Genomic DNA, 23,486 nt, shown 5'->3' on the forward strand with positions numbered 1-23,486 from the left:
GGTGACACGAAGTCTAGGACTCACACTATTAAATCTGACGTGAAAGTTGATCGTCTGAAGTCCTGCTCGCTCAATCAAGTTGTGAACGCTTTTGTGTGCATATGACTCGTAGAGCTCCCAACTATTTTGTCTCCGTGCAACCAGCAACGCGAAAGACGGGACGTGATGGAGTTGGTACTACAAATACAATGCGGCTAACATCTAAGGTTTGTCTAAAAATGCCATTAGCATTGGCATTTTTACAATGTGATGGTGTCAGTAGGTAAAGTAGTGACCCAGCTGACCAAAAACAAGTTAAATGCTGTATTAACTACCTTTGATTGAAAGCCAGGCTACAGTCAATCAATCATAAAATGTGTGCCCAACCGCTACTTCCTGAACAGGTGTAGGCCTAATTAAGGTTGGGTGTCGGTCACTTCGCCCCATTTCCACTTCGCACTTTCCACTAAAGCAAAATTACTAGAAAGATGACCGTAACTCTAACTTCCTATGCCAAGGTGTGAGTATTTTATGTTCAGTGAGATCATGGACTGGTGGAGGAACGGTTGAAATTGGAGCATTTCAAATGAACAATTACATGTACATGATCAAACTAAACTACAGTACAGGCACCCGACTTGTTGCAGCTGCTGTCACGTTACATCACACAACCGGAATATCGTGATTATCGAAATAGAGTCCATGTGCCAAGTGCAGATATCAATCAGTCGGCCTTAATTGCTCTCACTTTAAATTACCTGGACTAAGCTTATCAGTGAACATTATCGGGCCCCTCATAAATACAAAAAGAGCACAACAGAGCTGCAGTGTGCCCTACATGATTATGTAGGCCTCGCTGTCGACCCTTAGCCTAGGCTCAGGTCCTGTTTATTTTACATGGAACTGGATCTCGATTAGTGATCATATTGCTGGTTCACTCTATCCATTAGGCAGGTTCTGGGGTGGGTAAACCAGTGAGAGATCACTGATTGAGACTCAGATCCATGTGAAAGAAAGAAGCTCTAAGCCTAACTGTTACTCATTAAGGTAACTTAGGGCCCATATTGTGGAATCTGGTGACAGTTATAGATAGGCTTCCTTTTTCTTTTGTGCATGTAGTTGGTGCGGTCCAGGTCACGTGGACCTCTTTACTCCGTAGAATACCTGGATCTTTCATATCATGGAATAGGTGAGTTCATTTATTCACACATAGACTATTCTGGCAGTTTTGTGATTGTATGCCGTTGATTGATCTTGGGTTTTTCTTACCTGAGGATTGCAAAACATATGCAGTGTTACACAGTCTTTCTGTTGCATAAGGTCATAGGCTGACAGAGTTACTGTTCTATGTACATGTATATCGCCACCTGTAGGCAGCAGGCAACAGATTAAGGGGAGTGAATTTCTTCAACCCTCACTTTTATAGTGGCTATACTGAAGCTAAATGACCTTCAGCCCTTCCCCTTGCTGATCAACACAGTTCAGCTCATGAAGAGTTGTTAAGTTTGACCTATGGGCCTTATGGAATCGAACACCAAATAAAATTATTCTTACCATTGCATGAATGTGAAAACTTTGATATGTTAGATAGTGCCTGTCAGTACATTATTTGGATTGAAGGGATGGGGATGGGAACCAGTTGAGTGAAGTTCTATTCTATGGGCACCGTGGAATAGAACAAATAAATCAGCGACATGTGATCAAGGATCCACCAATCATATCACAGGGATTGATGAAGGTATTATAAAGTTTGTGATATACTTCTCTGAATGCAGTGACCATCGATGGGCTGAAACAATGTAGCCGGCTCCAGGCCCTGTCACTGCAAGGTAACAACATCGCCATCGTGCAGAACCTGGAATCATGTTACAGCCTTTGGCGACTGGATTTGTCCAATTGCAAGGTAGAAAGAGAGAAAAATCTTTCAAACCCCTTTGTAAAGTTAGTTTTTGATAGAGGGTGTGTAAAACTTTTCTTCCCCATCTTAACCAAGGGATTGTCAATTTTTTGTGGTATTTTCACAAGTGTACCAAACTTATCAACTTGTGTACACTTAACAATTAACACTGGCAAAATTTACATTAGCCCCTGATAATTTTTTTTTGCAGACTCTTCAGAGGGTTAAGATGAAAAGAGGATGCTTTTTACTCTTCTGAGAATGACAAAATAAAATGGACTACCCCAACTTGTTCTGCAGTGTTGCAGTCAGGACCCCTTAAGACCGTCACAAGATGCCGGTCGCAAGACCTGAATTCAGGTCACCAGCTATCCAATGGAAGTGCAAGAAAAGCATTCCTTTGTTACTATTCACTCTGTAACCTGTGAGTGGTCTTCGTGAGAGGTCTTGCGTATGGCCTAATGGTGGTCTAGACTAGGACACTGCTGTTTTGAAATGTTTTTGTTTTGCTAGACAAAGACTGTTTAATGCATATGCATTTAATGTTTGTCTGTTTGTCTAAATTGTGTACTGTGTACATCAACTGCTTTGACCATTGTTGGTTCTTTGTAAAAATTAACCTAGAAAGCAAATGCCGTCAATACCAAGTACAAATTTTAACTTTTTAAAAGTTAGGTTCAGCTTGAAAGTTTTTGACAATTTTTACACAGGCTTGGGAGTTGTTACATTTGAATGTGTCAATTTCACATCTGTGTGCACTAGCAAGTTCCACTTTTATCTTCAATTCCTCTCTTTCCCTCCTATCCAGATAAGCAATCTGGATGGCTTGTCTAAATTCATCGCCCTGGGCTGCCTGAATCTTGCCAACAACGATCTGAAGTGGGGCGAGCTCATGAAGATACGTCACATGCACATCCTTGACCTCAGTCTCCATGGCAACGAGATACTGGAGAAGGATGAATACTGTTCGTGCTTCAAGCAATTCCTTTTAAACCCCTCCCCTCCGTGGAAGTCCTGTGCATGCCATTTTTGAAGACCGCATTTGAATTCTCAGATGCACATAATTGAAGACTTAATTGCGTCTAATGAAATTGCACACTTGTAGATATGACAGGGTCGCAATTCAAGCTAACATCAGGATGGGTAGATAGCTGTTTGTGATAGTATGTAAACCACACTACACACTACGCTTCTGCTGGTTCACAACAGCATAGGGTAGAGGGCACCAGACTAATTTTCGTTAGAATGTACACAAATCGGTAACATTCCAAGGAACAGTGGAGAAACAGCAGCAATAGTGATAGCATGTACCTGTCATATCCCTTTCTTTGTCTCATTTTTGAGAGGGATTGTGACCACATGAATAGAATTTTTAGCTCTTGGTCATAGACAAACTATGAAAGCTTTACAGTACAGTAGCACTTTGGAAGTTATTGTGTTTCTTGAATTGTGTGGTTCTGAGAAAGAAGCGGTTGTTTGAAATCGATTTTTTGAATGGTATGCTCTGTTCATCATCAGGAGACAGCCAGACTCGGGCTGGTGTAGTGGCTCATAGCTGCTTACAATTGTGTTGTGTCCTTAGGCAAGCCACTTTACTTGCCTGTCTCCATCCAGGAGTGTAAATGGGATGTGTGTTTAGCTTGGGAGCAGCCTGCCGTGGAAATGGATGACTAAGTTAGCATCCTATCCAGGAGAGAATAGAAATGTTCTAAGTCTCAACTTGGACTGGTGTCCATGTAGCTAAGGAATACATGATACTTGTTCATGTTTTAATATCTACATGCACATTTTTCTCTGCCCTTCTCTTGCATATAGGTCGTATCCATGTGATTGACAGCTTGCCTAATGTGTGGACGTTAGATGGCAGGATTGTTACATGTAAGCGCACACTTCAGTCTCCCTGTTTGCATGAATACAGACATGAGTACCGGTCATGATTCTGCGCATGAGTACCGGTCATGATTCTGTACATGAGTACCGGTCATGATTCTGTACATGAATTGTATTTTTTCCTATTTATTTTTATTCTAAACGGAAGGAAGCGGATCATCGTAAGTTTTCAGACCCGGCAGATTCATAAAGAGACTTTTCTTGGTGATTGAATTTGTCCATTGCATGAATACTGAGATCCAGGAGACAGAAAGCTAAGTACACCTCAAACTCTTCAGCAGCATGAGCTAAGTTGGAAACATTCATGTGTTCTTTACAGCTGCAGAGCGGATACAGGTCCAGCAGTTTTTCCAAGACTCGGCGCTCTCAAAACGACCAGTTGTGAGTACAAATGCCCTTAATGCAAAGACCGGTAGACCGGCATTGCACTATAATCACGGTCAATTCATGCTTTGCTCTTGAATACAAAAGCATACTCGAGAGTCATGTGTCAGCCCTCTCATTATTTACGTCTGGTTGGGTTTTTCTGAATGAACTGTCATTGGAAAAAAAATCCATTCATTATAACAGTAAAGGAGGTGCAGATGTTAAGCATTACATAAGTTCTTGAAAATGGGGTTCCCATAGTCATGGAAAATCCTTGAAAAACCTGGATGAAAAGGTTGTTCTGGGAAGTCGTAGAAAAATCATGGAAAATTGGAAACAAAAACAGTGCTGTGGAATCTTCTTGTCAAAAGAAAAATGGTGATGGAAACCAAATTCATGCAGGTTTTTTTTTCTGGATTGGCTTCTTTTGATATGACAATGAAATCGTGATCAATTTAAAGGCTTTCCTTGCTTGTCAATCTATGACAGTCTTCCGGTTTATAATACCAAACAAATGTTCTTCAAAGTGGCATGAAACATCATAGAATCTGTCATATTTTGGCCCTGGAAAGTCCTGGGAAAATTCATGGAATTTAGTTTTCCAATTTCTGCAGGAACCCTGTGAAAACTGTTTCCCGGTCAACCATACATGTATGTTATACCTTATTAATGAATTGGTAACATCAAAGCATTTTTCTTTCGAAAATAGCAAATCTTTCTCAGCCCTGAGATGAAGAGTAGTTGTTGCATGTGGTCCGTTTTGCATTCACAGAGACACAAGCTAACACGGGAGCAGTTTGTGCCGACACCACTGAAGAAAATTGAGGTCAATGGAATCTACGGGGAAAGGGTAAGTCACACCTTCACAGTCAGTGCTAACGCCAAGGTAGCATTTATCGGAGTGCTTTCCAATGGGAGACCTTGAGATTTTGGTAGCAGCAGATTTACTGGTCATTTTTTCACACTATTGAACAATATGCTCATGCTCAGAACTGCGCGCAGGCTCAGAAGAAGGTGCGCATGCTCAGAACAATGCGCGCATGCTCAGAACTGCCAAAAAAGGACCTCCATGTTTGCCGCCACCAAGCGTCTCAGAAGTACCCCCTCATCGATTGATGAAGAGCCACGTTGGTGGGGAGTGTTCATTTTGTTGGTAGCGATGCAACCGTGACACGTGCATTTCATAGTCATTTGTGAACCAGTTAAGTGCGGTTCCCACCAAAGGAGACTCTGTTGCTAGGAAAATCGAGCCCTCCCTTGGTCCCACTTGGGGCAGAAGGAATAATCAAGCATTACAATACTTTCCCAGAGGTCAGAACCAAGCATTGTTTAAAAGGCCAAACTTACATGTTGATGATCTTTTTTTTCCCCGTCTTTCTGTACAGACGACTCATTTCATGATGCGATTCCCAACGAATGGCTCCCTCAACGTGGAGACCGACCACCGCAGGCTCAAGTACCTGTTCTACTGCTTGGAGCAGGACCTTCGGCTGGAAATGAGACACAGAAAAACGTGAGTGCCAAGAAAGCCAAATTTGTAGCCAGGTGACCAATTATTCCGGCTCAATACTAGGGTTTCTTTTGCCCACTACAAAGTCATAACTCGTCAATGTTTACCCCAGTACTTCACAATCTTCATTTTCACCACCCCAAGTTTCTTTTGTCAGCGTCCCGATGTTAGCCTCTATCAGCTTCCTGATTTTGCTTTTAAAATCTCCATCCCATTTCAATATGCTACCGTGTATTCCCCCCCCCCCTGCTATTCTTTTCCAGTCATCGAATGTACAGTAGAAGGGGGCCAGGGGAGGGGCATATGCCTCCTAGCCCCACCCCTCCCCATTTGAAATTTCGAACTGTACACTACCTATATACAAGCCACAGTTCATAAGCCTTTTGCGAGTTAAATTTGAATAGAATCTGGTACATTGAGTTATCTGATTGCACATAAAAATAACAATTTCAATACCCCAGACTAAAGACACTGTTTCTGCACTGGTACCTTGTGATTCGGAGCAAGCTTTTACATAGCGACTACCATCTCTGGAATGGACTGGTTCCTTTGTACCCTTCTTGTCCGTTGAAAACAGTGTATTGATGCATGACGTCTCTTATGTAACTAGGGAAAAGCTTACCCCGAATCACAAGGTATAGCAACAGAGTCTTTAGTATGGAGAATTCAAATTACGTTTACGTGAATTTTAAGAACTCAGTTCACCCGAATTTATTCAAATTTAACCAACAAAAGGCTTATTGCTGTTTGCACGCTCGTTTGTCCCCCTCAAAGCTGCACGGCAGTCACATATGCTGTTGTATTTTACAAGCCGTGAAAAGTTGGACATTTTTGGAATGCTTAAACAGGGACCAGAGGTTAAAAATCTACCAGACCCATTTCATGGAAAGCCTTCTGGATGTCAGACCCAAGGAGAGGGACCGATGCAACGTCCTGCTGCTCCTGCTGGTAGCCTCCTTGGAATTCGTCCTGCCAACGTACCTCGTCCAGGAGACGCTGAGTGCTGCCAAGCTGACCGACGTTGGGTAGGTCTGCGATAGGGTTCCTAAAAGTTCCTTTCACTGGACCAGTTGTGAGGAACCAGTTGAACAGTGACAAAGGAATGCTTTTGCCACAGTATATTAGAATAGCTGGCGACTTGACGGAAGACTTGACAACTTGTGGTGGACTTCTGATGAACTCGTCTAAGATTGTTGCCCAAATGATTGCAAGACATTCTGAAAAAGCTCTTGAATGCTCCACTGGAAAAAAAAAAGCACTGGAGAAAATGTTGAGGGCTCTTGTAGGGTGAAATTAGAAGCGGGGTGCTTGTGAAGCAGTTGTGAGCACTTGTGAAGTATATTTTACAAAAAGTAGTACTGCAACAGTGGAAGCACTGGGTAGGTGACAGACCTGCGGTGTTTGTCGAATACTTTCAGGGGCGTGGAGACAATCGAGCTGTTCCTGATGCCTAGGGACCACCGGTGCCAGGTTTCTTCCCTACTGCTCAGTGCGGTCAAAGTGGACAGAGACAATAAAAAGGTAGCCTTACATTGTGAAACAGTGCTGTGCTTGTGTTGAAAACAAAGTTTCACATCTGATATAATATGAAATCAGTGCTCCGGAATATGTGATTGCCAAGCTTTCGGTAACTGAGTACCTTCTTCTGGGCAAGTCGATTTAGTTGAATCTTAACTGAATCTGCTTACCCTGAAGAAGGTACTCAGTTACCGAAAGCTTGGCAATTACATGTTCCAGAGCACTGATTTTACATTATATTCTTGTCAATATTCTAATCACGGTGCTACGCAGCCCTTTCATATTTCACACCAGATGCTGTTTTTCCTTGCCAGGTTCCAGTAGGCGCAAGTCCCACGGCCACAGCAAGGGCCCCCTAACCCCCGGGCCCCCCCCCAACAATGGAAGATCATACAGAAAATTAGAACAACCCCCCCCCCAAATTTAAAAAAGAAGGAGGTGGGGAAGAGAAGGAATGAAAGTCTCCAATTTGCTTAAAAATACCTTGAAATGGACTGCCTTCCACCGCTGGTGGTTTGTCAGTTTGCTTGTCATGAGCACTCCCCCCCCCTCGGAAAAAAATCTTGGTGACGCCCGTGCCATGTTCATATGATGTCACACTTTGTTAACCTACAGTAGGCGTGAAGCTCTGTAAGAAAGCGTGCATGTAGACAAAGTCTGATGTTATTGATACGCAGGCCTAGTTTGTATGAAAACCAACATAATGGGGGCGATTTTCAAATCATGCAGTTTGGCAGTTGTGCCGGCCACTTCAAGACCACTGACCTGAAATGTGTGCCATTTTTGACCTCCTCAAGGCCAGAACTGACCCCAACACAATTCAGTGACCAAACCCCGGCGTTTCTGTTCATTTTCCTCCCCTGTGTGTCGTGCAGGACGGAGGCCTGTATGACCGCTTGTATCTCTGTCTCTATCACGCTGTCACCGAGCTGTACAAGAAGATGCATGCACATGCTGGCGTTGGATCACCTCAAACTTCACCACGGAGCGTTGTGGCAACCAGCGAGTAAGTGCAGGCAGCCATGCTGATAGGCAGCCACGGCAACAAAACGAAACAGTAGCTGCCACCCTCCATTTTGATTTTCATTCTGTCTGTGGTCTACGGCTGTATCATTTGACAGAGACAGAATACAAGGAAACGCAGTATTATGTCGACGAACGCCATTGTCACTCAGAACGAAAATCACGTTTTGGTTTGCTGCATGCAGCATCAAACGTGTGAATGCAATATTTGCTGCCATTTTCAACCAGCAATGAACCAACTCCAATCTTCAATAGTTATTTTGCATTTTAGAAGAGCAATCACACAAAAGCATATTAAGTTGCCAAAAAATGCCCGACAGGTCACTAAATCGGAAACGTGTTTCTGGTCAGAGTCATGAAAGCATGCCCGAGATTGTAGAATTTTTCGGCTGATGCACCAGAGGTCTTTTCCTATTCATTCACTTGGCTTTTTTTTTTTCTGATCCAAGCATCAAAGAGTTTAAGTCCTTGCTCGCTGCAGAGGTGGTTCAGCTCTTCTGCATTGTGCCTGTCTTCTTCGACTACATCACCAAGGAGTCCGGCGTGATGCGCCTGGTATCTGTGGCAACCGCAGACACCACTATCGTGGACAAAGTTGCAGATCTCATTGAGAGGATCAAGCAACAAGGGGTTAGCTTCCAGAATGGTGTTTTTCTCTCTGTTTCCTCTCTTTGAAATTTAAAGTTGACAATCAAGTTTTGTCACCTGTTTTTCGGTGCTGAATTCTGACTTGATAAATCTTCCTGCCATTTTTTGTGTTCAAATTAACAGCGGTATAAGTAAGAACTAATAAAAGAGAGTATTAAAATATAAGTCTAACAAAGTTGTTTCCTGAACCTGTAAAATTAAATGTTTCACCCGTCTTGATTTTTGTTTTATTGGTAAAGGGCGAGCTTCGGAGAATTATCGAAGAAGTGGCAGAGTTTCTAATTAATGCCCTTAACAGAAATACTAAGGATGTCCTCAACAAGGGAATCCCAGTCAAAAGCTTGTCAACCTATGTCCTCTCTGTAAGTAGCATCCATTAATACTTCAAACAGGTGGTTCTCATTGGTTAGAGCCTGTCACGTGGGTAGTTTTTACCACATGACAAAACTCTTCTCATACAAATTTTTGATAATTGTCATTTAAACATGCTAATCCTGAATTTGTTTTGTGCACACAAAGTCTTAGGAGTCCACTGATATCGATTGTGTGTTGAACTTGAATTCCGCTGCGGTGAATGTCTTCATGTGGTGGTACATATTGCTCCATGGACATGCCCCGGAGTGTTGAAAATATGAGGTTATGATAAGAAATGTCTTATAAGTGCGGTTCAAATGACTCTTAAGTCGGTCTTTGTGGCACATGGCCGTGCATCAACATTGGCCACTACAACTTGCTTCTTTCGAAAGTCAACAGTTTCAGCCAAAATGATCTGCTCTGAGAAAGAGAAAGCTTGTTTTGGCGTAGCAACGGTGGTCCTTTGGTGTGAGCGCACTACGTACGTCCAGAGTTTCATGCACATTTGGCACAGGACACGCTGAGCATGCATGACCAATATCACTTTGAATACAAATTTTGGTCTTGCGTGAGCTGGGCATGTGCATCACTTCAAAAACTTCCTACCAGTCTGTTGATTATTCACCAGAAAAGATACACTTCAAATCCAAGGCAGGTACAGTTTGTAGCTTGTTAAGGATGCTGTTACTTGTTTCCAGCTTTCAAGTTCTCCTAAATCTTGACATTTGATCTTTCAGACGCCCAAGGCCCTCCCTAGGAGACCACAGTCTTCCCCAGTCCATGCCAGCAAGTACCTGGCCATCGGCCGGCCCAGCCCGGACTGCCCTCCTACCTCCGCCCGCACCCGGCCGGCCACTGCCCAGGGTCTGAGGGTGACGGGCTTACGGCAGCTGCAGCAGCGGCGGCAACCGAAGCTGGGCGACAAGGTGCTGGTGGCGCCTCAGAACCTTGGGTTCATCATTGCGCTGCCTGAGTGCGACATAGCCCTGGTGCAGATGGACAGCATACCAGGTGAGTGGCATTGGAATAGTGAGAGGGACGCGGTGCTGGATTAGAGAGAAGACTTACAGGGGTGGGATGAATGGAATTGCAAGATACAGTACGCCCCCCCCCCAAAAAAGGACAGTGCAAGCAAGTACTTTCGGTATTTATAACTCATATGATTTAAAAGAGGACACAGCTAGCTCGTGGTGCATTTTACTTCATCTTATTTGCTCTTTGCCGATCCAAAGACGTACCCCAGGTAAACTCCAGCCGTCAAAACTGAGTTTGTAGCTGTTGTCCAGTACTCAACTTTGGCTGTGTCTCAGGCTTCACCTGTATTTTTACTACCTGACTTTGAAGCTGTAAGCACAGTAATCAGTCTAATAGTGCCACAAAACATCAAATAAGATGCAAGAAAGCCAGAAATTACAGTAATCCAATTTAAATTAAACGCTTCAGGCCCACAATCGGGGATTGGTTTCGGGGACGAAGCCTGAGACTTAGACGAAGTTGAGTATTGGGAAAAAGGCGTGTGCCATTTTTAGTCTGATTGCTAGGCCTTATTGAAATAACAAAACTCCTATATCACCTTTACAATTCGACTTCAAAGGAAATGCAGCCAGTGCTGTGCACTAAAACATTCTGAGGAGTAAGCCCTGTTTCCCCCCCCCCCCGAGTGTCCCACCTCAGAAATTTTACCCTAGTTACACCTCTGTCCATCACTTTAATGTTTCATCACACCAACAAACATTCTTCTTCTAACATGTTAACTTTTAAGCCCACCAGCTTCTTGGACTGCCGTAAGTTTCACGTGATATATACATCAAGTATGCTTATTGTTTATATTTTGTTTGTTAACCGTCAGTTCTTTTCTTTTTTCCTGATGCCTGTCCACTTCTCCCAGACCTCATTTTAAATCTTAAAGCTCAAGGTATTTGCAGAAGTTGTGATTTTGGTTGCTGTGCTCAAAAAAAATATAAAAAGAAAGCATTGTTGTGTTTGCTGTTTACAAAAATTGTAATACCCATTGATAACTGTGTTATTTATAGAGTTTTTCATCATGGATTTTGCCTTACGCCTAATGAGTAGTATCATTTTATAGCTCTGCCTGTAGCAACCATCATTTTGCTAGATTCATCAATAAAATCATCATTTGGCAGCATCATACACAGTTGTGTTTTTTGTGTAAAGGAGCTATTGATTAAAATGTAGGATCCACATACACGTATAAGGTTCGTCATCTTTAGAGACAGTGGGAACTGAATTATTTTTTTGTAGATTTGACCAAGACATTTACGCTTACAGTGCTCGCATGCGATTGGCCAGTGTAAGTGAGCCTTGTTTTCATTGGCTAAATTGATAAGCAACCTTTTTTTTGCAGATGCGAGCTGATTTTTCTGCCTGAGGAAGTTTTTGGCACCAAATATTTAACCCATTTTTTCCCGAACATATTCAGCTTCAGGGAATTTTTACATCTTTGTCTACATCACTCGCTGGGCCTGTGTAGAATTTTTTTTTTGTTAGCAAAGAGAGTGGCGCACTGCTTTCTGCACTATTGCACCGAGTGTCTCTAGTAAAGAGTTTTACGCAGATAGAATCACGTCTTGTTTTGGGCAGAATTGCATTCAGAGGAAGCCGGGTCAGCTGACCATTCTGCCAGCCATGTAGTCGATGTACATGCATCTGTAAAGTTCTTCTTCCAATAATTTGCCAAAGTACCTTTATGTTCAAAGAGATTCAGATTGGTAACATTAGATGCCTGATACAAAAGGCTGAGTTGGCCATTCGCTAATGCTGGCTTGACGTGAAAGCTCTTGGTTTAATGTTTGACCCTCATTTGAAATCAAAACCACCTGATTTTTTTAGCTAATTTGTTTTCATTTTGTCACACTTAACAGACATGAATGCTCTTTCTAATACATGCACAGTACCCTAACGGGTTCTTACAGGATCTTGCCACATGTAATTTAGCAAAAAATAGCTAAAAACATTACCTCTATCACCTAACAGAATGTTTCTTTATACACTGAAATAATTATGCTCATGACAAATTTGAGTTGAATGACTAGCAGGTCACGCTTGCTTGAACAAAAGGCTAAAACTGTTGGGATACGTAATGAACTTTGACTTTGCTGCTTATTACTCATTCTGTGCTTTGACCTTTGACCCGTGGTTGTAGCACCCAATGGGTCAGTGGTGACGAGTACCGGTGATGTGGACCAGAACTACTGCTACATTGACATGGCAGAAGTGACTTGGGATGCGCAGTATCAGTACTGGAAACCAGTTGGAACCATTGGCGACCGGTGGGTTCTTAATTCTGGAACGGTGTATTTGAGTAAAAATGATGAGCAGTTTGTCTGGACTTGAGAATTTCTCTAGTATCCCTTGCATTGTGATGTATTATATTAAGATTTATACCCGGAAAGGACAACATAATGCACTGAAAAAACAAGTTGGGTTGAAGGTGAGGATTTTTTTCTGATTGGCCTTGGGCCCTTTAAAAAGATTTTTTTTATTTCCACAAAAGTTCAGTTTATATAGTTTTTTCTGTCAGAAGTATATATGTTGGTTTTTTGGGGGTTGGGTTGTATTGGGTTGGGTTGTGTTGAGTGGGTTGGGTTGGGTTGTGTTGAGTTGAGTTGGGTTGTGTTAGGTTAGGTTGGGGAGGGTAAGGTTGAGTTGTGTACAGTTGGGTTGGGTAAGGTTGAGTTGGGTTGGGTTGGGTTAGGTTGGCTAGGGTTGAGTTGGGTTTAGTTGAGTTGGGTTAAGTTGGGTTGGGTTGTTTTTTGGTTCTTTTTTGCTTGTTTTCTTTTGTTTATATTAATGGGAAACTGATAGATAAACTGTGGATCAAAATATTCCGTAGGATTACGATCCAGAATATTGATGAATTACCTCCAGCCAACCCACCCGCCAGCCCCAGAACAGGGAATACGCCCCCTCACAGCCCTAGAGAAGACCCACAACTGCCCCCTTCACCAGCAGGCGAGGTGAGTGGAACTTACAGGATAGTACCTAATGATGTCACAGAGAAGGTGATTAGTCTGAAGTGATGCACACTGTTGTCAGGCTGCTTCAGTGGTAGTCCACCCTTCTGTTGGTGAGCATTCAGAATGTCCAATCAACTTGTCAATAAAGAGCAGAAATAATGTAGGGGACCCAATTGCTGATAATCCAATAGGGGAAAAAGGCTACCAGGAACGTTCAGAATCGAAAATAGCACTTACATCACTTTCAGTGTGAGTGCAAGTAAATTTTGCACCTCAACTTTAGAGCCTTCACTGTTCAGAGGCTGGAATGAACCACAGCAAACAAATTATGTTTTTGATGCAGCAAAGTGAAAGTGGAAGTCTTGTACAATGATCAGTGTGTCTAGGCCATCGAATACCTGAGGATGCAGCAGAGCGTTTCAACTCTGTAATTTCAACTATTCCATCTTGCCACTTGAAACCTCCCAAGAAATTAATCTAGATCTACACACAAATAGTTCTCATTCTATAAATGGGCCCATTATTGAAAAAATAGATTTCATTTCTTTTATGTTGACTTTTGTTCACTTTTTTTCGGGATAATTATCAGACTGAAGATTTGCCTCGCTCTGTGTCGGTCCTCCTACGTGAACGCCTGAGACTCACTCCGCAGATCAACGTAGTAGACCTCAATGTCCCCACTCCCATCCCCTCCCAAGCGAGAGACCAACCCTCCCAGCCCAAAGAAAGAGGCCCAGTGCAGTCCCCCGTCAGCATGGAGCCTCCAGAGGGCGTGCTGTATGAGTGTGTGAAGTGTGCCATGGAGGTGGTTAAGTCGAATAACGAGGGTGTGAGCCCAGGGACGGATGCCGAGAAAAGGGAGCAGGAAGTGAAGGAGGAAAGGACGAGCAGGAGAGAGGAACAGCCTTCGTCTGCTCGCTCCTTGAGGTCAGTTTAAAAATGTAAACTGGTGGTGTAAGAAATCCGGATGTCTCTTTTTCTTCTTCTTTTGATTTTCGATATCTGTAATCCCATATTTCATTTTTTTTTTTAATCAAGTGGCTTGACGGAGAGAGCTATTGATAATCACATCCTGGAGGACGTGTCCGAGGCTAACTCACAGACGGCATCAACCACAAGGAGAAACAGCTTTGAGTCGCTGGGAGAAAATTTGGCCCAGCAGGCTGACTTGGGGTCAGTTTGATTGCAAATCAGGGTTCCGGTGTCCTGGGAAAAAAAAAGACAAAACTGCTTTATTTTATTTCCATTTTCAAGGTCTAGAAAAGCCTTGGAAGGTTTTTAAAATTGACAGAAGTCCCACACAAGTCATGTTATCTTTAGCAACTGACATGCTGTAAATTATAGACTTTGTTCATTCACAATTTAGCATTGGAAAATCTGCTCCCCAAAATGTGACAAATTTTGTTGTCAAATCATTTTTGTAATCTTGATGTTTTTTTATGTGGAGCCCTTTTCACAGAACAGGTTTTTTTGGTTCAGATTTAATATTTTGATGGACTAGGTTGTGGAGCTTCACAGCTTGGTCAATGAAACGTCATGGGAACAATCACAGTATTGCATCGCTGTAAAGGTGGAGGGACCCTGCAAAATGTTGAAATCAAATGTAAATGTCATGTTATTCCAGGGTTATAAAGTTGAAAAAAGGTTTCTTAGAATTTTGATGCATTCATTGTTTTGTTATACAGAGAAACTGCCGTGAAACCCAAGATGGCCACTGGACAGCCAAGAGCAACATCTGCCAAGTAAGAATGCCATCACTAAAACTTTCTTCTCAGGAAGTGTAGTCATTCATAAATACCTCAGACAGTTCAGCCATTGCTACTGGTCGAGAGCCCATCATGTGGCCAGTCTTATATGGGTGATAAAGCACTGGCTCGCAGTACGCCGGTCACGCGGTGTGCATCACGTGCCTGCCAATCTCTATATTAGAAGATTGTTTGCCGAGTCCAGCAGGTCAGATTTCAATTTTAGCCAGATGCCAATTTGGCAAAGTGCTACTGAGCTCTAAAATTGCTAAGCAGAGGAAATTCATGCTTAGCAGACACTGGTCACCGGACAAAGTATAGTGCAAAGTATATTACTAAAGACTGTGCTCTGCTCATTTTGCTCAGCTCACTTACTTGCAGAACAATGGTTTCTGCTTGAAAGCTTTCCGATACGGGCAACAGCTTCATCTGTTGTCAGTGTGCCTCAGCTAGACCCAGCTCTAGATAGCAGATTTGGATGCAGCCTGCAACTGAGTGGCTAGTCACAACACACTTTTTGCCACCTTCAGCCAAGTTCGATTGGTGACCATTTGCTATTCACTGGTCACTCTACCTGGTAACCGCAGCACAATATTTGTTGGGTATTGGAAAAAAATTAACAAGTGATTGCCTAATGGTCACTGGATCATTGAACTGAAGTTGGATGTAAGTATCAGATTGAGTCAAGTTGCACTACACCTGTCATCCTCATGGACAAAGTTTAAATGGTGACCATTTATCCAGCAACCACTAATGAAGTTTGAATGTTAACCCCTTCCTGGTATATCACGGGTACCAGGCAACATTGATCAGTGGTTGGCCAATGATTGCTGACTAAATTAAGACTCGGCTAAATTGAGGAACTACAAAGCTGGGATGAAACCATTGCAGGTCGGTGGTCAGTGACGTCTCCGTCAGCAGCACGCGATCCCGCACCATTGAAGTCGACCTGCGACCGGAGAGCGAGATGCTGTCTGAATATCAAGTCACCCGGACCGAGGAGTGGAAGAGGACATCAGTCACAAGACCACAGTCCTCAAAGAGCATAGGACCAGGTGAGTGTGGGTCTCCGAGACTGATCCATCCTCCATCCTTGACTTGAAGCTCATTGGGTTACTCACCAACTCATTTCTTTTTCCTCAGAGAGTTCTCAACTTTGGGCAGCTACAATAAATGCCAGTGAACGTTCTGTGTGTATGCTTACAGTCTCTTAGATGCATTGAAGCATAACATGTTCAAAAGCATTGTGATACAGAAACTTGATACAGGAGTATTTTAGAACCATTTTATTTTACAGTTTGCTCTTTTCCTCAGATCAGCTGGGCTCCTCACATGTATAGTACTGTAGTAGCCAAGTTATTGTTAGTGCGCCCTCATTGGACAAACTTGTTAAATGCAAGGTCAAAGGTTATTCCCCAATTATTCTTCCGAAGCCTCAAGCATGTCATGTTTATCGCTCTGTTTTCATGTGGAATCTTTGCCTTGAAAAGTCAGTTTATTTTCGTGACATTAAAGCGGCTTGCAACTTAAATACAGCCTATCATGTTGTTACTAAAGTACATTGCCATTGAAAGTTAACCTTGGAGTGCGAAATTCTTTTCACACTTTTTACTCTTTTCAGCAAATTCATTTTCACTCCAATTTTCCACAATGGGGAAACCATTTTCATACAAGTGGGAAAACCATTTTGTGCACCTTTTCAGAAGTAGGAAAACACTTTCACGCCTGTTTGAACGAGTGGATAAATATCTGCACACCTTTTCGCACAAGCGGGAAGACATATTCACGCCTTTTTGCTCAAGAGGGAAAAACGTTTTCAAACCTTGTGAAATGTGTATGAGAATGTGAACGCAACTTCTCTCTCCACAGAATTCCCCATCCCCATTGAGAGTGTTAACGTTTCATAGACCTCTGTTCTGATGACATCGCAAGTCGTTAATGTGCGTGCTCTCCTGCGGTCCTCCGTGGACCGTGGGCCCCCACTGGCTCCATAGGAAATTAAAAGTGCACATGTAAACGGTGTGATATCATCGGTACATACGCCCAGTGCAGTGTACTGAATGCCATAACGAAGAGATTGGGCAAGCACTGCACAAAACCCTTGTACAGCTTTGAGTTTCTTTGGTATTCTTTTCACTTCCCAGTTTGCCTGACTTTTGTCATATTATCGTGGGTAAAAGTAGACTTTGGAGATAAAGGTTTGTGGCGTCTAATAAACTCTATTGATACACTGCTGCGTGTACATGTGCTTCCCTAGTATTTGAACAGAAATGAGTTTCCCCTTGACAGCTGCGGTTAATCTCCTTTACTGCATGGGGTAACATAATTACTCTTTAATTGTGCTATAGGCACAAAACTTTATAATCAAGTGAAATTGGGGATGATTTTCTTAATTTCTTTATTTATAAGCATCACGTTCTTCTACGCCCACACGAGGGCGCTATCGTGAGCCCTCAGGGAGTCCGGTGCTGGTCCAGCAGGGCACTGATTGGCTAGCTGGCGGCCTGAACGTCCACCGCATTGAGAGGCTGACCAATAAGATGAAGGTTCACCACACCCCGGGATGGATGGAAGGGATGACCGGCAGACGTCCCCAGTCAGTGGGGCCAAACCGGTCAAGGTGAGTGGTCAGGTACTTAAAGACGGAACCGCTTCAAGTTGGCACTTTTTTTCACAAGGAACTCACCCGAGCACGGCCAGAAAGCACAACTTTTGAAAAAGACAAGATGTGCCAGCCAAGTCTCAAAATGAAATCAAACACGACAAAACTGCTGATTCCCCAGGAAGTCCACTGTACAACATTTTTCGGACACTTGTCAATTTAATGCATCTTTTGCAACGCCCCTCGAAAATACCACGGAGCAATACTCACTCTGATAGGCCAAACTTGGTAGAACACATGGTCAGTCCGACCGACTTGCTAGACATGTGCATACAAAAAACACTAGGGCATGAAACATCTGTTCGTGCCCTCCGTCGTAGACTCGGGGAAATCTTGTAAGATTCTTAAACAGATTTTAAACCTGCCGAGCGTGCTAGGAATCCTCACAAAACTGTCTTTGAAACTTTCCGCTGGTGCACTCGTCCTCTGGCGTTGACTGGTCATGGAAGGTGTCGGCTTGGAGTGAATTTTAGTCACAGGTAGTGCCTAGAGGGAAGGGTGTTTACATGTACATTTAAAAGCATGATAGCTTTGGTTGGAAAATGCACCCTCCCTAGATGTATAAACCCAGTATCTTTTTATTCATATTCTGGAATAGAACTGCCGAGAGTGATGTCACATGTCATAGTGTGAATACCCAGCTTTTGCCTCTTTTCAATTACCAAAGTTTGCCAACTTGCAAAGACCATTTGGCCCAGGAAGATTGTTCCTCTTGTAAGCAATCATCACTCATTTTTGTTCAATTCATTGGAAATGCAGCTGTGAAAATGTGCTGCCGTGAAGCTGATCAACCGTTTCTCACTGACACAGATACCAATATGTGTGTCATTTTTTCTTTCACAAGCAGGACTCCACCAAGACAGAACAACCGAAGAATGATAAAGTCTGCCGGCATGTCCAGGGAAGGGTCTTCAACATACACAGGTATGTGATGAAGCATAGGTGGTGCCCCAGCATAATGTGATATGAAAAGATCCAAACAAATGGGTCTTACAATAATTTTTAGTTGATTTACTTGAGAGGTAATCATCCTCACTTTGTAAAGGGTTCCAGCCATAAAGAAGCCTTATGCTGTTGCTTTATGACCCATGTCTGACGTACGACAGTGCAATTCCCAGAGGTCCAGAGAGGGTCGATATTTTTACAGAGGGTGAAAAACTGGTGAACCCGGAGAGAATGCCCTCATGGCTCTGGAGTGAACCAAGGAACAAGTCTGTGTTCACATTTAACCCAGGCTGGGAATCGAACCCGGGCCACTGTCGTGAGAGGCTAGTGTTTCACCCACACCTCTAGTTATCCTTCTTTAGTTTGCTTTTGAAAAAACAAACCAAGTGCCTTTTTGATGTGTAACTCAGTTTGATAGCCTGATGACAATGCACGTTATAATTATGTTGGTGAAAGTGTCAACAATTTCTATTTAGATCTACCCTGTAATATTTACTCAGAAATGGCTGTAGCAACTTGTAAGTATTTTTCTGTTAGGTTTGTCACACATTTAGTGCTTACTTTATTGGTAAAGACCTCCCTTCAAATGAGACTGAATTTTCAAGTAAGTTTCAAATTGTCTTGCTGGATATTGAAATGTTCAACCTTTCGAAAGCCCATAAAACTGTCAATGGCACAATATGCTGTAATGATGGTTTTAATGTTATGAAAATGTATGAAGTTAACAAGAAGTCGTAAAAGCTCGCCTGCTGGCACATGCATAATTCATGGTCTCCTTTGTTATTAACAACCATATGCATAATTCATTACCAGTAAGATTTGGTGTTACCACATTCCCCCCTTGCAACTCTCAAAGTCTCTCACCAGCCTCCCCCGTCACCTGCCTCCACTGATTTGAACTTCCCATTGACCGACCTGGAACCGGACTACCTCCGCCAGGCTCGCCAGCATAACTTCCACTCTAAACCTGTCCAGAGGTCCATGACCCCACCCTACGGTGGCCCACACAGGCCACCTTCGCCACTGAGCATGCAAATCAAGTGATGCATCCAACCCATGTTAACATCCCGCAAGCTTATTTCTCGGCCGACGGTAATTAGTGTGCTGGACTGCAGTGCTGATTCTAAACGCTAACACTCTGAGTTTTAGTTGCGGATATTTGATGTTGCTGATAATGTTGTCTGACAAATTTCAGCTGACAATATAAGCTGCGTGCCTTTCACTCATTGCAAGCTTTTGCCAAACAAAGTTCACTTTCATACATTTTTACTGAATCTAATGTCATCAACTCAATGAAGTCATTACACGTAACTTGAATGACAGTGAAAATAATCATATGGTGCAATATGTGCCATTTGACCTGCATCAAACTGTGCTTAAAGGTTACTGGCAATTACAGTATTTGTGAGATTACTAACTTTACAGTCTTCAAGGTAAGTATTACGTCGGATTGTTGAACTGTTTGATGTCAAAATTTGCAACATGATTTATTATTAACCTAACATTTCTGATTTTCATGCACGGATTTCCCCTTGTTTGATTTGAAAGCTCCACCTCATCACAAGCATTTTCATTGGAAACCATGTGCACGAAGTGGGCTTTGTTGCATGTGCTTTTGCTAATACCATTTATTAAAACTAATAGAGATGTAACAGTTGCTATTTGCATTGTACTTTTTTTCACAGCGGGCATGGATGATTTGTTTGGAAAGTGTGCCGGAGTTTTTTCAAAGCACCTTAACATTTACGACATTATTAGGGTTGAATGCTTTGAATTGATGTCTTTGGATAGTGGTATCACTTATTGGTGATTGTTTAGCATGTTTGGAATTACTTTGCTGGAATTTATTGGGGTTTTTTGTCCGAGGTTTGGAAGTTAGGGATGAAGGGATAGTGGTCGTTGAATGATTTCATTTTTGTGAGATGCAGAAGAAATTCAGAAGAAAGGGAGCAACTGGATTTGGCTTTTTGCATCAGCTGTTGACACATATTCAGAAACTGTTGTGGTAGCTAGATGGCATTTTTGCTCGGTTGTAGTCTATTGCCCAGTTTAGAAGCGCTGATCTCAGTCTGCAAACATAGCTCAAAAGTGCCCACTTTTATTCACAATGTTTGAATATGGACGTATTTGATAGAAACAAATAGCAGAAAGAGAACTCAGATCCCGTGTTGACCAGTAGTCTGAGCCTTCTATAGCCTAGATTACTTGTATTAGATAGCAGGTAGAATTGTCATGAAATTAGCATATGGCGTGTTGTTCCACAGAACCATTTCAGATGAGAAAGAAAAGCCTCTGTGTTGCAGTCTCACTTCCCAACCCCATGGGCATCGAGGGAGGGGAAGGGGGCACTTGAACCCCGTCCCCCTGCAAACTTGTAAAAAATACTTTGTAAATAGGGGAGGGGAGAATAACAAAAGAAACCAGCAATTGTAGGAAAGGGGATGAAACCCATCAATTTGTGTGAACATACCTCGAATTGATCCATTCCACCACTAATGGTCTGTCCATCAGCTGCTAATGGGTGCTTTGCCCCTCCCATCCCCCAGATTAAATCCCGGTGATGCCCACAAGCCTAAAGCCTCGATACTGAAGCCAAAGCATGGATAGGGGAAAGTGACATCTGCAGACATGTATTTGTCATACGAGCGTCCCATTTTGGTTTCTTTGCGACAGAGCCTCTCCTCATGACCCCGTCCTCCAACCCTGCATTCTTCTGCCGAGACGTGAGCCGTCTGATCAATCCCATGTACACCCATCACAACCAGAGACCACTTCTGACCAAGACGTCAAGATTTACTCGGGAGGGTACATGAGTGGAAAGAATCAACATTTCCCAAGAAGTCTTTACCGTTTTTTTCCCACGAGTCCTGAATTTCCCTTTACCTGAAAAATTGGTGTATTTCCTGTACTGCTTTTTCCTCCTCTTTTATTTCAACAAATTTCTGGTGACTGGGTTTTTTGGAACCTCTTCGTATTTCAAAGCAGGAATTTTTTCAAGAAGGGATGCTGTGTTTGATGAAGAGGATTAAAAATGTACGAGGATTGAGTTTTTAGTTAAATGCAATAACCAAATAAAGACAATGCCAAGACCTTAATTTTTTTTTTCACTCTAAAAACCTGTACGGAGTAAAATAGTGTGTGCATATATTCATTTGGGGTGAAATTGCTTTTATCCATAATTAAAAGAGTGTGTGTGCATTTTTACTATTGTCCTAGGATTATCTGAACTCCTAAAGTAAATTTAAATATAATTTATCTTATTTAGTTTGCGTGACAAATGCTTTGATTGTGTGTAGAGAGTGGAACAAATCATAAATTTGAATTTTAAAGAGATTTTCTATATTGCAAGTTTTAAAAAGTACGTAGTTGTTTTAATGTATATTGGTTGAAGGAGTTCTTCAAGGTTTGAAGATTTAGAGCATCTGTGATTGAGTAGTGCAGATGAATCACTGCCCTCACCCTGGTATTTTAGATGTTATTTTAGCTGTTTGCATTGGTTTGAAATCTCCAATTCAGAGATTGTCTGCTGAGAGTAAGCAGGTGTGGATGGGCGGGCAGATCGGGCAGATTGATAAAAACTGAAATGCTGGTGGCAGCAGATATATACCCATCACCGGTCCTTTTTCACGGTATTGCACGTGCTCATGACTATTGCAGGCATTCTCAGAACAGAACTGGTAAAAGGGACGAGAGAAATTTCAACATCCTGTAATTACCTAAAGGCATCCTTTTTCTGGTTATTTTACCTTTTATCCAGTGTAGAAGAACCGAAACAGTCATATTCCAACATCCGCAAGAGTTTCAGCTTGCAAGGAAATAAACTTTTATTGAATTGAAATTGCTCCTTTTTTGTTTTCCTTTTTTTTTAAAACTTAAATAGCTACTTGTGTCACAGAGTACAAAGAAAAATAGAAAAAGGGGTTAAAAGTCCAATTAATGCTTGCAACAAATTTATTTAAACTTGTCTTTGATTAGTTCTCCGATAATTTCCTCTTCTAGTTCAAAAAAACGTCTAATTGCATTGATAGTGAATTTGTAAGGCAAGGCAATCCAAGAACTCAATGTGTAATAGAACACATCCTGATCCCAATGTCTACAGCTATTTCCTACGACAGATGGAAAGGCATTTTTTTTTTCTGGTTTTTCCCATTTTTTTCCCGGCAGTTTCCTAAGTCTACTTGCGGATAAACAGTACTGTGCTGACTATGAGTAAAAAGTGAACTAAAGTTAAACCGAGATCACACAATGGTAAGTTTCAAGTCAAAACTCAAGTCAAAATTGATGTGTTTAAGAATGGAGTTAATATAATAATGGATACCTTGCCTAAAGAAGATAAAAACACAACGCAACTTAAATAAACTTGGCATCAATACATGAATCACAAAATTAGAAATTTTTTTTCAAAAAGGTTATGTGGATGTTTACTGAACAGTCGACGGCAATTAATATTCCCAAATTTTCAAAAATGAAGGCGTTTCTCTTTTTTTTACAACAGTTCCTTATTCTGAAAATCTGATGCCCACATCTTTGTGTAACTACAAATGTTCTTTTTCTATGCAGCACCTGTTCTTAACTCTTAATTGCAGAAACCCTTCATTTTTACACTGGTTGTTGGTAAGGTTCAGAGGTTACTTTTGTGTGAAGTTGAGTTTAGTTCCAGATGTTCCGGCACTCGACCCTCGCCAAACCATACTGGTTGATGAGGCACGTACACTCGCGCTCCACCTCTCCGGCCATAATCGGATTGGCATCGTTGCGGACGATCTTTGGGAGCGTCGTCATCAGGGCTTTGTCTCCATCCATCAGCATGTCCAGGCGGAAGATGGAACCTGATTGTGGTTGTAGTAAGAAAAAATTAAAACCAAAGTCAGGATTAAGATAGTCCAAACTTAGAGGCATTCCACTCTTATTCTTTCTGGCTTATACTGATGAAAGTCATGGTTATTCTCAAAGGTGCATAGTACCCCATCTC

At 42.2% G+C, this 23,486-nt stretch overlaps 2 protein-coding genes across 5 annotated transcripts in view; one reads left to right on the top strand and one right to left on the bottom strand.

Moving 5' to 3' along the window:
- The first annotated feature begins 96 nt into the window (after positions 1-96).
- On the top strand, positions 97-22,352 carry LOC110985171 (uncharacterized). 4 transcript variants are annotated; one of them, XM_022246004.2, is made up of 25 exons: positions 97-206; positions 1,099-1,168; positions 1,755-1,882; positions 2,685-2,841; positions 3,692-3,754; positions 4,086-4,147; positions 4,905-4,982; positions 5,518-5,645; positions 6,491-6,667; positions 7,061-7,163; positions 8,036-8,166; positions 8,633-8,813; positions 9,071-9,193; positions 9,923-10,196; positions 11,074-11,100; positions 12,349-12,475; positions 13,039-13,162; positions 13,752-14,089; positions 14,201-14,335; positions 14,848-14,904; positions 15,799-15,962; positions 17,317-17,527; positions 18,417-18,493; positions 19,371-19,606; positions 21,188-21,328. In XM_022246004.2, exons 1-24 carry the CDS (start codon positions 102-104, stop codon positions 19,556-19,558), a joined length of 3,228 nt encoding a protein of 1,075 aa, XP_022101696.2. In that variant the 5' UTR covers positions 97-101; the 3' UTR covers positions 19,559-19,606; positions 21,188-21,328. The 4 variants fall into 4 exon arrangements, with proteins under 4 accessions (XP_022101696.2, XP_022101699.2, XP_022101698.2 ...); XM_022246007.2 differs by lacking the exon at positions 19,371-19,606 and having other exon boundaries at positions 21,188-22,352; XM_022246006.2 differs by lacking the exon at positions 11,074-11,100.
- A 95-nt stretch (positions 22,353-22,447) lies between these two features.
- The window catches only part of LOC110985170 (uncharacterized), a 29,861-nt gene continuing 28,822 nt past the window's right edge, over positions 22,448-23,486 (bottom strand). The window contains exon 31 of the mRNA XM_022246003.2: positions 22,448-23,343. Coding sequence (XP_022101695.2) covers positions 23,165-23,343 — 179 coding nt within the window. The 3' untranslated portion in view covers positions 22,448-23,164. The remainder of the gene's footprint in view (positions 23,344-23,486) is intronic.

This window comes from Acanthaster planci, linkage group LG12 (genome assembly GCF_054643075.1).
Source record: "Acanthaster planci isolate LZ-2023a linkage group LG12, COTS_SCS, whole genome shotgun sequence".
NCBI classification, from domain to species: domain Eukaryota; kingdom Metazoa; phylum Echinodermata; class Asteroidea; order Valvatida; family Acanthasteridae; genus Acanthaster; species Acanthaster planci.

Excerpts from the sequence above, each read along its gene's own strand:
- LOC110985171 (XM_022246004.2), top strand. The coding sequence starts at position 102 with ATGACTCGTAGAGCTCCCAACTATTTTGTCTCCGTGCAACCAGCAACG. Across the intron at positions 6,668-7,060 it reads GCCAAGCTGACCGACGTTGG|GGGCGTGGAGACAATCGAGC; the intron begins GTAGGTCTGCGA and ends GAATACTTTCAG. Across the intron at positions 7,164-8,035 it reads TGGACAGAGACAATAAAAAG|GACGGAGGCCTGTATGACCG; the intron begins GTAGCCTTACAT and ends TGTGTCGTGCAG.